This window comes from Myodes glareolus, chromosome 5, assembly GCF_982192425.1.
Source record: "Myodes glareolus chromosome 5, mMyoGla1.1, whole genome shotgun sequence".
NCBI lineage: Eukaryota > Metazoa > Chordata > Mammalia > Rodentia > Cricetidae > Myodes > Myodes glareolus.
In genome coordinates, this window is record NC_142030.1 from 89,899,208 (window position 1) to 89,912,529 (window position 13,322).

The 13,322-nt window shown below is 51.5% G+C and overlaps 1 protein-coding gene across 4 annotated transcripts in view; it reads left to right on the forward strand.

Annotated features, from left to right (window-relative positions):
• Adora1 (adenosine A1 receptor) overlaps positions 1-13,024 on the forward strand; it is a 35,378-nt gene extending 22,354 nt beyond the window's left edge. For all 4 annotated transcript variants that reach the window (XM_048430800.3, XM_048430798.3, XM_048430797.3 and 1 more), the window contains one exon: positions 11,126-13,024. In XM_048430800.3, coding sequence (XP_048286757.1) covers positions 11,126-11,765 — 640 coding nt within the window. In that variant the 3' untranslated portion in view covers positions 11,766-13,024. The remainder of the gene's footprint in view (positions 1-11,125) is intronic.
• The last annotated feature ends 298 nt before the right edge of the window (positions 13,025-13,322 follow it).

The window sequence follows — 13,322 nt, forward strand, 5'->3', positions numbered from 1 at the left end:
GAGGTTCTTCCTTTGGGTTGTTTTCCCAGGTGGAGAGATTGCTCTGTCCCACTCCCACAGTCTTCCATCTGCCAGATATTTTCCAGAAACCAGAGCTGGATTCTTAGAGCTTTAGGGAGTAGCTGCCTCCTCTGAGCAGAGTGTCCCTAACTCCCTGTCCGTGGAAGGTCTGTGAGGGCCTCAACTCTCGTGACTCTAGGTCCGTTGGTGTTGCCTCCCTGGTCTTAACCTTGACCTTTGGACTGATCTAGAGTCTTCAAAGCTGTCTCCATCAGGAGCAGTTACAGTCCTATGGTAGAAACAGGCCAAATGTTACTCCGGTGGGAGTTGGGAAAAGGGGCCTGGCTCGCCCATTGGCCTCACCTTCAGTCTGCACACTGGGTACTGCCGAAGAGAACTTTCCAGAGGACACAGCTCCAGGATCTGGGGTGGTGGTGGAGTGTCTAATGTTGGGCTAAGCAAACTCCCAAGCCCCTCCCACTCTCCTTGCTGTTCAGATGGAGCAGGCACACAGGGATTCCCCAGCATCGGGAGGGGGGCTGAGAGAACTGGCCATGGAACAGAACCGGAAGCCCCGCACTCATCCTTCCGAAGCCAAACAGTGTCTTTTTGTTCATCTCTGTCCCTGCACTCTGTTTTGTAACTCTGCAGAAGCTGACTGTGTTTCCCACAGATTTAAGGGGGAGCTTCTTCATCATGCCGGGCCTGATAACACCGAAGCCAGAGCTGCTGGCTGATAAACTCAACAGGCTCCACCTCCTCACCTTCCCAAGTCTAGAAAATCGGTACTTCTCAAGGCCACAAGCTGCTAACTGGGAGAAGTCACAGCTTGGGCTCGAATTTCAGGCGTGCATCCATTTCTTCCCCCCAGCAGACACCTTTTCTCTCCTTTCTATCTAGCCCTCCATCTGTAGGACAGTTTGAAGCAGGGAAACCCCTGGAGGAGGGACAGCCTCTGGGGAGCATTCAGAACCTGCTAACTGGAGGAAAGTGCATTTCAGAGTGCCTTGACCCTTCTGCTAGTGCTGTGGTTGGCTCTCCTGGTGGAGAGGCTGACACATTCTAGAAGGGAGCCGTGATCTGCCAGAATTTTGATCACATCTCACCCATTCCTTGTTCTCCAGATGAGTACACAGATGTCTCAGATGGGAGGGTCTCACCCAAGCCCCGCTCACTGTGGCAGAGCCTGGATGGCTATGGGGGTCTCGGGACCTTGCCACAGGTTAACTATTCCAAGGAGTTTATAGCCTGCCTTTGGGGTTTCTCACATCAGCCGTGTATGAACCTCTACTTTTCTAGTCTGAGCAACCTACCTCTTGCCAGCCCCCTCCAGTTCCACTGTCCTGTGCACTAGCTGGGTTGGGAATCCCTTGCTGCTCCTTCAAGTGACCAGTCTACAGAGCTGGAAAGACTTTTGCAAAGTCTCCCCCCACTCACCTCCCCCGCCAAAACACTTGACTACAGACCTCTTCTTAGCTTTGGAGAAGGGATTGTACCCCTCTTACCAGCTCAGTCCTAGCAGCAAGGACAGTCCTGTCAGGAAGCTACACACAGGCCGTTACGTCTGTGCACATACTCCATCCCGCTAGATGAGCCAGCTACCCACAGCAGGTGAAGCCATCGTCCTTGATCTTTACCCCAAGGACTGAAGAGACCAACCCAAGAACAGCACTGGCTGGCAGTGTTAAGTCTTGCATCCAGTTCTCTGAGCGTACCCCCTTTACAAGGAATGGGATGTGGGCACTGGATCTGATCTTCGGAGAGAGGAGAAAGTGGCTGCATCTCAGGGTCTCCCAGGCGGTTTTAAGGATCATCAGCTGGGTCTCCCATTTTCAAGGGAGTATCCTGTTACACCTCTGACCAGAGAGAAAGGAAAGGGTACCAGAGGCAATTCTACTTTGGGATTCTACCTTCCCCAAATTTGAGACTCTTTCTCCACACCTCGTTCCTGCAGCCTTTTGTGGATCAGAGCCACTGGGCACAACCACGCCCCTTTGTAGGGATGACAACGCATCCAGAGAGATGCTCACTTCATCTCCAAGTGTGTGGGTTAGTGGCAGACTGGGAAGGCAGGAATCTGTGTGACCCAAGGATTGGGGAATTCGCCGCACAGGGGCACAGGGTCTTCTGTTTGGAGCACTGCAGCACGCATGGCTCTTCTCTGACCATTGAGGACTGGGCCTCCCTCATCAGATCCACAGTTCCTTTTGCACAGTGACTGTACCTCTTCCTTCTTCCTCTGCACCCAGAGAGGGACTCGGAATCTGAGGGAGGGAAGGGAAGGTAGCTCAGAATAGAGGCCGTTTCTGACTCACACATGGGACTTAATTGTCTTCCCCACCAGGCTGTGGAGTTGTTTGCCCTCAGCAAGTGACCAGGAGCCATTTGCAAGGTCCATTAGGCTAATGACCTAATCAGCTTATCCAGCTCCTTTCTTTCCGGAAGTTTGGAGACCCCCCCTGCCTCTGAACTGCCCTGAGATTGGCCTTGGGGTTCTAGTTCACCTCTCTTTTGGGGGTTAGCTGATAATACTGTTTGGGTAAGGGGTGATGTCACAGGGATCAAGAAAGCAAGATTTCTAAGCCCCCAACATCTGGCCCTCTCCCCGAGCCCCTGAGCCAGACTCCTCTGGGAAATGTTACTATTAAATATTTGGCCCCTGGAGTGTGCTGCGTGCCTTTGATTGTATCCGGTTTCCTGTTCTCCTTTGGGAGGAAGAATTTCTCTGCAGGAAGTAGTTTAATATGTCTGAAAGCCTTACTTCCCCCGTCTTGAAATCCAAGTTTCCAGTTTCAAGTGCCTGAGATTGTCCTTAAGACGAGAGGCAGGAAGAAGGGGACCAGAGCTGTGAAATATGGCTCCATCTCCGCCAAGGCTGTGGACGGAAAGATGGAGAACATTCCAGGGAGGACGTCCCTGATGGTGGGGACTGCATGGATGCAGAAAGGCTTCAGCTCAGCCGACCCAACCCTCCTTTCCCTCTTCTATCGCCCAGTGCTGCCTGGCTGAGGAGCAGGAGATTGGAAATAGGTGCCTTGCTCTCAACAGCTACCAGACACGCTAACAAACTACACTCAACTCTTTCCAGTCCCGCTAGGCAGCAGCTTTCCATCTCTTCTGAGTCAATGCCTACCTGAGAGTCTGGCTCGCTCACTCAGAGTCAGCGCCCACCTCTTGCAGCCGTGGGACGGCTCAGTTCTTCCCCTCCTAAGCTCCGGGGTTGAACCAGGCATCATCTCAAGTGTTTCCAGCACCAGGAATTGCTCACAAAATAAAACAGTAGCTGAGACACCAACCAGATGGTGCAGTAACCCAGGAATTAGCAATGACTGGAAGAGACCCCTAGGCTGGAGGCTAAAGGGATGCGAGGCTGTGGTGGGCCTGTATGGCGGCGGGGGGGGGGGGGGACACTTCCTGCTCCCTCCTGGGCTCTCTAGCGTGCCAGTGTTTCTGAGACCCAGTTTACCCAGGACCAGGGGTCAGCCACTCTGTAGAGCAGGGCAAAGCCAGGAGGGAAAGCCCAGGACAGCTTAAGGACCAGTGTGTGCCGGTCTTCCTGAGGTGACAGCAAGATTCTTCTACCCTTTCTGTCTGGCCATTCTGTCATTCAAAGAGAATTCTCCACAGCCTCGGGCTCCCTCCTTTCTCGCTTTCAGTCTCTTCTCTCTGTCGCCATCTTTGCCTACCTAGGTCTCATGCTGGGCTCTTCATCTGATGGCATTGTGAGCTTTTCTTGCCCAGAGGGTACTTATTGTTCATGTTCTCAGAGTCAGCCTAAAATTTATTCCTAAAGGCATCCAGACAGAGCCCTCTGATGCCGTGGCTGGGGGAGGCCACCTGCTGCTCAGACAGCTTCTAAGGGGAAGTGATCTCATCCATGAAAGAGAACATTCACGGGGCAAAGGACCCATGAGGAGCTGGCCCCTGGAGGACTCCTGCTGGGTCTTAGCAGGTCGCTGCTGCACCGGACCGCAGACGGGAGGACCCAGGAACTTGCTGGTCTCAGTGTGCAGGGCAGTGCTGGACTCCAAGCTGTCTGGATGTGTTGGTGACAAACTGGTAGCACTTGCTTATCCCTCTTCCCAGAGGCCCTTGTAGCTCTGACCTTATGGCATTGGACCCAAGTAGGAGGTCAGTGAATCCTGGGCCCCAGATCCCTGGACTTTCAGTGCAGCAGGGAACAAACCAGGGCATGTTGCTCCATGGTCTCTCTCTGGTATGCCTTTCCAGCTGACTTTATTATTTTTCATTTGTTTGTTGTTTTTTTTTTTCCTAGAAAGAGTCTCACTATGTATTTCTTGCTACTCTGGAACTCGCTCTGTAGACCAGGCTGGCCTCAAATGCACAAGAGCCTGCCTCTGCCTCCCGAGTTCTGAAACTAAAGGTGTGTGCTGCTACGTCCTGGCTTCCCATTGCTTTTCTAGCTGAGCACCTGACATTGTGTCCTCATTTCTGGCTCCCTAGGTTGTGTCACATGGTGGCTTCTCAGTCAGTCATTCTGAATTAAATGATGTGTGGATTCACCAGTTCATTTTCCCATGTACTTATTTGTTCATTCAATGCATGGTGACTGAGCACTGTTCTAGGTGCTGGGGGTGCAGTGTGAACATGTCTCATTGCATGGTTACTGAGCGCTGTTCTAGGTGCTGGGGGTGCAGTGTGAACATGTCTCATTGCATGGTTACTGAGCGCTGTTCTAGGTGCTGGGGGTGTGCTGTGAGCTTGCTAGGAAAGGCTCTATCCTAAAGGACTCTTTCATAGTACTAGAGAGAAACATATACTACCAATGCTAAGATAGAGCAAAAAGTGATATCTCTGTCCAGAAAATTAAATATGGTAAAAGCTTCCAGGGTGATGGGGACTATTTCTGTTTCAGGATGCGTCTGGAATACTCTCTGAGGAGGTGACATCTGAACTGAGATCTAAATAGGGTGAGAGAGAACCTCCCAGACCTCCCAGATGAGCAGGGAGTACAAAAGCCCTGGAGTGATGGGGTGCTCCAGATACACAAACAGTGATTGTTGGCTGTGATGGGGTTCAGTTCTCAGGTGAGCAGTGTGAGGTTCAGTGCAAGGGAAGAGAGGGTAGGGATGCTTGAGGGATGGTGGCCCTGTTGCTCCTTTTGATCAGGATAAAATTCAGAGTCATCTTGATTCTTCCTCCACCCAGACTTTTACACTTAGCCGTAGGGTCTTGTCTTCCCTCTTCTTAAAGGCATCCCAAAGCCATACTCTTTGTCCCAGTTCCACTGTGTCTGCAGACACATCCAGACTTGTCACCTGCCTGTGTGACTGAACCAGCTGTGTCGGTTCCCTTGCTTTTCCGTGGTCCCCGCCACTACACACTTTCACTCAGCGCTGTGCATTAGCTCCTAAAACCAGAAATGGATGGTCACTCCTTTGTAGAACAGCTTCATTGCACTTAGAATAACCCTGAGAACCTTTTCCGTGGCCTTCGGTGACAGTCACTGGCCAGATCTCTGCTGAACTAGCCAGCCCCTCCTCTCCCGTGGCTCGTCCGTGCAGTGTTTTCTCTGTTCCTTCAGTTGTCCTGGCCTCTATGTTCACAGTGCCTTTTGTCTGGGAGGTACAGGCCCAGATCTCTGCCTGGCTAGCCTGCTGGTGGTCGGTTAGCTTTCAGCTCAGGTCTTGTCTCAGTCACAGACTCTGCCTGCCCAGCCCCAGCTCTCAGATCTCCTTTCTGGGCTCCTGGGTTCGGTGCTACAAACTTCCTCAGTTTCTGTCTCCCAGAGTGTCCCTTTGACATAGCACAGGCTTTGGATATAGACACATCTCAGACTTAGAAATTCCATCTCTGCTTCTCCCAGCCTGAGAGGCCTTGGACGTGTGTCCTAGTCTTGGTGAGTCTCAGTGACTACAGTCATCAAATGGGGATAATAATAGTACTTAGGGTCCGGCAGAGAGTGCTGGAATCCTGTCAGCAAAGCCCATGTCCAGCACTCAGGAGACGGCAGTGGATATTAACGCTCAGCGGCAATGGAGCTATTATTATCCTCTGGCTACCTGTTATTTCTGGGCACCCCTCTCTCAGCTTCCTCTCTTGTGGCAGCCCTGAAGAATGTCCAGGGAAGGAGCCTGGCTTCCTGTATTTGGACACATGTGTAAACCTCTCTACCTTACACTCAGAGGTCAACAGCAGCCTTCTACTTCTTTCCTGAGTCCTCCCTTCATCTCAGGGTTGCTACCACCCCTTTACTCCAGTATTCCAGTATTTTCATGATATTGTCATTGACAAGGAGATGCCCACTAACACGCTATACTGTTAGTGGCTTTTAAAAATATCATGCTGAGTACCCGTGAGATGGCTCTTGATGCCGAGCCCAATGATCTGAGTTCGATTCCCAGAACCTGCATGGTGGAAGAAGAGAACCATGGTGTACATGTGCCTGCACACACACACACACACACACACACAGAAAGAGAGAGAGCGCGTGCGAGAGAGACAGACAGACAGACAGACACACACGCATGCATACACACACATACACAGATATACACAACACACACAGAGACACATACACATACACACACGCATGCATACACACACATACACAGATATACACAACACACACAGAGACACATACACACACGCATGCATACACACACGCATGCATACACACACATACACAGACATACACAACACACACACACATGTGCGCATCAAGACAAAATACCAGAGGAACCATTCAAGAGTAATGAGAATCTCTGCATAGTGAGGGAGACCCTTGAAGTGGTAGGCTTACCCTTGTTTCTCTGGTTCCTTGAGTTGCATTTGGGAGGGGTAGTGAAGCAGGATATCATTACATAGCCTAGGCTAGGCACGAACTCATGATCCTTCTGCCTCTGTTTCCAAGGGTCAGATGGATAGGTGTGAGTTACCATGCCCAGTTCAAAGCCTTCTGCTAAATCTTTTTTTTGAGACAGGGTCTCCTGTAGATAGTTTTGCTCCTGCTTATCATGTAGCTGAGAATGACCTTGAACTTCTCATCTTTCTGCTTCTGCTTCTGGTCCTAAGTGCTGGGATCATAGGCAAGGGCTACCATGCCTGTCTCCTCCATTAACTCTTTAAGTTGCCCTGCTGTTTCTATGTTCTGCCTGGGACTGAGTACTCCTCAACGTAGCCTCTGGAGGTGGTGAGGACTTGGGTCTGGATTTTAGAGAGACTTCCTCAAGAATGGGAGACATTTTCCACGACCCCACCTCATGCATCAACTTCCTATTCTCAGGCATAGGGAGAGGTGGGTGTCTCCCCTGGCCCCAGAGAGCTGCCCCACCTCAGCCAAGGTCTTGGGTCTAGTTTTTCCCACCAAGGTAAAAATAGCAAGAAAAACAGATGAGAACTGATACCCCGTCCTGCAGGGTCGGCTGGGACCTGGTGCTGGAGGAGCCCCAGGAAAGCTTTAACCCCACCGGGACCCTCGGGCAGTCAGGAAGGGGAGGGAGAGAAGGCCCCTTTCTAGGCGCCCCTCTCTTCCACCTTGGATGGTGTCTATCTCTTCTGTCATCAGGGTTCGTGTGTGGGCTTGGGATAGATCCCATTCTCAGCACTTGGGATCACCTGGTTCGCCTCCATCTTTGGGTGAAACCCTTCCTGAACAGGTCCAGTTTTGCCCATGCTAAAGCGAAGGATATTTGGAATCTGCCACCATCTGCATCTAAATGACCCAGGTAGCCTGGGTCCTGAAGGAGGCTTGGGCTTAGAAGTCGGAGATCTGGGCAAGTAGACATTTGAATCCATATAACTGCCATTCTGTTACGTGCTGCACGCCCACACAGTGTGGTTCTGAAGTTCCCCTGAGGCCTGGCTGTGAAATGGTTTCACAAACTATAAAAAACATATAAGGGAAAGATTTGATGCACAGAGATATGGAACAGAAGCCTTGACCCACCCTTCCTGCACCCTCTTTGGTCTGGAGGAGGTTCATTTTATTCTACCCACCTCCCACCAGATGAAGGTCAAGGCAGTACCCATAAAGTGATCTGCCTTTCTGTTCTTTCCCTGTAAATTCTTGCCCAGAACTTGCTTCCCTGTGTCTGAAAGGCCATGATGGGGAGGCTTGGAGATGTCCATGAGCCAGACCTGGGTAAGCTGTTTGAATAATACCCAGGCTATGTTTGCTGAACTCCTAGAGGCACTGGGATGTTGCAGGTGTGTTTGTCTAGGTGCTTGGTGGGGGTGAGAGCTCAGGCTAGGGAGTATTAAGAGGGTATTTGCAGAATATTTGAGCATTTATGATCTAATTTCTCTATCATCCTTACCCTCCGAAGGAGGAATTGAGTTAGCAAGCTGCAGACTCGGTGCCCACATTCAGGTCTTCTGCCTACAAAGGATCCAGCAGCCTGGCTGTTTGGCTGCGATGTGAGGGAGGAGAATATGGGTTCTACTGCAGTGACAGAGTGAGGCGCCAGGGAATGAGCCAGATTTAGGGCTGCTCGGCAGTTTGGGAATGCAAGAATCCTGCTATCATAGAGTGGGGGGCAGCCAGGACTTTAGAGGCGCTAGAGTGGGAATGAAGGAATTAGATGTGAGGTTCCAAAGCCCCCTTCTAGTGCTGGCCTTTCAGAGGGTGTCTGCTTTCTCCCTGTTACCTCCTCATCTCCATGGTCTGCAGGAGCAGGTGGGTGTCAGTGGGTCCTCTTGGGCCCAGAAGAACTGTGTCTAAGAAAGAGAAAGTGGAGGATTCTTCCGGCACAGGGCAAAAGAAAACAGTTGGAGCCCCTCCTTTACAGCCCAGTGCTCAGGAGGCCACCCCAGCCCTCTCAGGAACTGCGTTGGAAAATAACAATTGGGCAAGCTGCAGCCACTCTGCCAGTTCTTGGCACAGAGTTGTGCAGGCCCCAGCCTTTGGCACTCTCTCCAACACTAGAGTGCGGGGCAGAGGACACTATGGCTGGCTTCTGGGTAGTGTCATCTTAAGAGACGTGGGAAGCCCCCAGGGATAGTATTAGAACCCCCAACCCTCAGCAGCCAGAGAGGCTGTCACCTCTGGCTGATAGGTAGCCTTGTCTCCTGTGAGTCACTCCAAATGTGTCTGCAGACCAGGAAAAGGTTGAAACTCTACCGCGTGGCACTGCTTAGCTTTGAAGGGCACGTCGCGATGGAGAGCCCTTATTTCCTGGCTTTTGTGCTATCATCACTTGATCCAAAATAAGAGCCACACAGGGCCAGCGAGATGGCTCAATGGATGAAGAAAGGCGCTTGCTCTCATGCCTGACAATAATCTCCAAGACCCACAAAGTCAAAGGAGAGAACTGGTTCCCCCAAGTTTTCTCTAACCTCCACAGGAGCGTTGGGGCACACACACACACACACACACACACAATGTAACATGCATAGGGACTGGAGAGATGGGTCTGCTGATAAGAGCACTGGTTGTTTTTGCAGAGGACCTAGGCTCAGTTCCAAGCACCAACATTTTAGCTCACAGCCATTTGTAACTCCATTTCTAGGGGTTCGGATGCCCCCTTCTCACCCCCTCAGTTACTAGGTACACACACACAGTGCACATACATGTAGACAAAACACTTAAACACATAAAACAAATCTTTAAAAATAAAATCTGATAAACAGGGCCTGTAGAGACGGCTCAGCAGTTAAGAGCACTGGTTGTTCTTCCAGAGGATCGGGATTCAATTCCTAGCACCCACATGGCAGCTCAGAATTGTCTGTAACTCCAGTTCCAGGAAATCAGACACCCTCATATAGATATACATGCAGGCAAAAGACCAATGCATGTCAAATAAAAATAAATAAATCATGTTTTTAAAAAGATAAGCAAATTGGAGCTATGTAGAGGCAGAAATGTTTATCTTGTTCCCAGCACAGAGATGAATGCCCGTTGAGAACTGCAACCATGCATGTGCCTCAGGCAGAAGGCCTCTGATGAATGCCTGTTGAGAACTGCAGCCATGCATGTGCCTCAGGCAGAAGACCTCTGATGAATGCCCGTTGAGAACTGCAGCCATGCATGTGTCCCAAGCAGAAGGTCTCTGATGAATGCCCATTTGAGAACTGCAGCCATGCATGTGTCCCAGGCAGAAGGCCTCTGATGAATGCCCGTTGAGAACTGCAGCCATGCAGGTTCCCCTGAGCAAATGAGAGGAAGCAGGAAGTGCTAGCAGATGCTCAGCAAACACCGCTTTCTTCTCTGAGAATCCGTTCAGATTAGTTGAGCAGTGCTGAGCTTGTCCTTGAGACCATCCTGTAAAATGATTTAAAGGGGAATGGGAAGCCAAGGAGGCAGGAATGCTTACAGCCAAACAGAACAGAACCGAAAGGAGTGGCCCGGTGTGGAAAGGACTCTTGGGATCCTATTGGTGTGTTCATCACCTGACTCTTTGGGAGAATGGAGGCTTGTTAGGAAGCATGAGACGGTGCTGGTAGCTTCTGTGTGGCCTTGGGAAGGCTTCTCAACCATTTTCAACCTCCATCCAGTCGGCCACCCCTAGGGCTGTTACAGTCCAACAGTGAGAAACCAGTAAGGTCAAGGTGCACAAGAGTGAGCTGTACTTAGATCGTTTGCTTGTAACTCTTAAAAGAGGTCCTTTGTTATTTTCTTCCCTCCCTCCCTCCCTCCCTCCCTCCCTCCCTCCCTCCCTCCCTGCCTCCCTCCCTCCCTCTCTCCCCCTCCTTTTTTCCCTCCCTCCTTCCTTCCTTCTTTCCTTTCTTCCTTCCTTCCTTCCTTCCTTCCTTCTCTTTCTTTTTTTTCAAGACAGGGTTTCTCTATTTAGTCTTATCTGACCTGGAACTCGCTCTGTAGACCAGGCTGGCCTCGAACTCAGAGATTCATCTGCCTCTGCCTCCCCAGAACTGGAATTAAAGATGTGCACTGCCACTGTCCAGCTTCTGTTATTATTTTTATGACTACTCAGAATTTGCTTCCTCAGCTGGAAGAGAAATGAGGCTGGAGTTTACAAACTCTGGGCTAACCTTAGATTCTAAAGGTTAGGCCCCTGAGCTAAGACATACACACATACTCACACACACTCGATCCTCAGTGTGGAGAAGCCTCCTCTTAGAGCCCCTAGCGACGGGTGAGCCTCAGGGGAGGGGTCCACGCAGAGTCACGGGGCTTCTTCTCATACCCTGTTCTCCTTCCCTCCAGGTACAAGACAGTGGTGACCCAGCGGCGGGCGGCAGTGGCCATAGCAGGCTGCTGGATTCTCTCCCTTGTGGTCGGCCTGACACCCATGTTCGGCTGGAACAATCTGAGTGAGGTGGAGCAAGCCTGGGCAGCTAATGGGAGTGTGGGGGAGCCCGTGATCAAGTGTGAGTTCGAGAAGGTTATCAGCATGGAGTACATGGTCTACTTCAACTTCTTCGTCTGGGTGCTGCCGCCGCTGCTTCTCATGGTCCTCATCTACCTGGAGGTCTTCTACCTGATCCGTAAGCAGCTCAACAAAAAAGTATCCGCCTCCTCCGGTGACCCCCAGAAGTACTACGGGAAGGAGCTGAAGATCGCCAAGTCACTGGCGCTCATCCTCTTCCTCTTCGCCCTCAGCTGGCTGCCACTGCACATCCTGAACTGCATCACCCTCTTCTGCCCCACCTGCCAGAAGCCCAGCATCCTCATCTACATCGCCATCTTCCTCACGCACGGCAACTCGGCCATGAACCCCATCGTCTACGCCTTCCGCATCCACAAGTTCCGGGTCACCTTTCTGAAGATTTGGAATGACCATTTCCGATGCCAGCCCAAGCCTCCCATTGACGATGACCTCCCAGAGGAGAAGGCTGATGACTAGCCTCCACCTTGCTCCCTCCAGCCCACAACCAGTGTTCCAACTGTCCCATTGCTCCTCCTCAGCTGCCCCAGCGGGGGTGTGAGCTGTAGGCACCAGGGAGGCTCTGAAGAGATGCCACAGAGCAAGGCCCCTTCCACAAGGATCCAGCTGCCCTGTACTGCGGGGAGCTGGAGGAAGCTTGGAGGTGGGTCAGGCTATGGCAGGGAACTGGGTGCCCTGAGGTGTTGAGTGCCCATACCTGGCTGTTCTACAAGGCGTTCAGAGATCTAGGGCTAGAATATTCTGGCTCCTACAGTCAAACAGGGGGCATGCTATTAAGACCAACTTCAAGGTGAGGATAAGACTCCCTCAGAGAACGGACGGAGAGAAGTGGGTATGTCCTGGCTTTGCTTTCTCTCCTATTCTGTAGGAAAAGATAGCAAAGTGCAGGAAAGGAGACCTTATCCCCACCTCCAAGGATTTTGTGTTCTGGTCATACAGGTCCTACAATGCCCGCCGTCCTTACCCGACAAGCCTGAGGTTATACATAAACGAGGCAGAAAGAATGGGGCTAGGGAGCGACTCTCGGATTTTGTTTATTCAGGGTCCTGAAATTCCAGTGGGCCTCTAAGCACTGGGAAGTAAGCATGGTCCAGTAGGTGCTGGCCTCAAACAGCCAGCAGAGGGCAGCACTGAGCACTTTTGCCCTGACCGTCTGGGTATCCCCAATGTAACTTTCTGTCTTCTGGGCCTCCAAGCGTCACCAACTTTCAGAGGCAGGCCTGGACTCTCCTGGATGACACTGTCTCTGTTTCTGGGCCCCAGGATAAGAAATTCCCAGAAAGGACAACCCTTGGGAACATTCTGCCTGAGTGGGAAGGAAGATGAGGGAAGCCTCCAAGAGGCTCCCAGGTGACGTGGGCACTCCTGGTGTGGGGAATGGCAGGCCAGACCAGACCAGAGACCACTCTCTCGAGAGTGTGAAGGATTGCCTTGCTGGCATTCAAATATCCAAAATGCTCCTGGGGGGTTACGTTCAGTCTTTAGGGGTTTCAGAAGCTGTGTTACGAGGATAGTGCAGGCCTTTGTGGGTCTCAGGACCAATCCACACCCTGCTGAACCTGGCTTTCTTCCTTGTGTGGACAGCAGGCAGGGGAGGGTGACAGGTTCTGAGTGTGAATATTGACCCCAAGGCTTGATTCCAGGCTCTTCCCTCAGTGGGTGAGGTGTCCCTGGTGCCCAAGGAGGTCCCTATGTCTAATAAAAGACTGTGAACCCTTGTGAAGAGTGTGTTGCCGGTACCACCCCAGGGCTATCAGAGGGTAACTAGATCACCTTAGCAGAGAAGACGCAATGGTGGCGGTGGTGGGAAAGCTGGGAGAGGGGTGTGGGAGCAGATGGAACAAGGAAGGTTCCAAGGTGGTGTGTCTGTTGCTATAGTTACACATTTAGGGTAGCACATTGTGAATCAGGAAGCAAAATCTGGAATGTTCACATGTCTGAAAACTGTCCTGTGCTATCGCAGGACCCTTCCTGTTGGTATTTTCCTTGTGGTGACAGTGTCTCCCTGCATAGTGA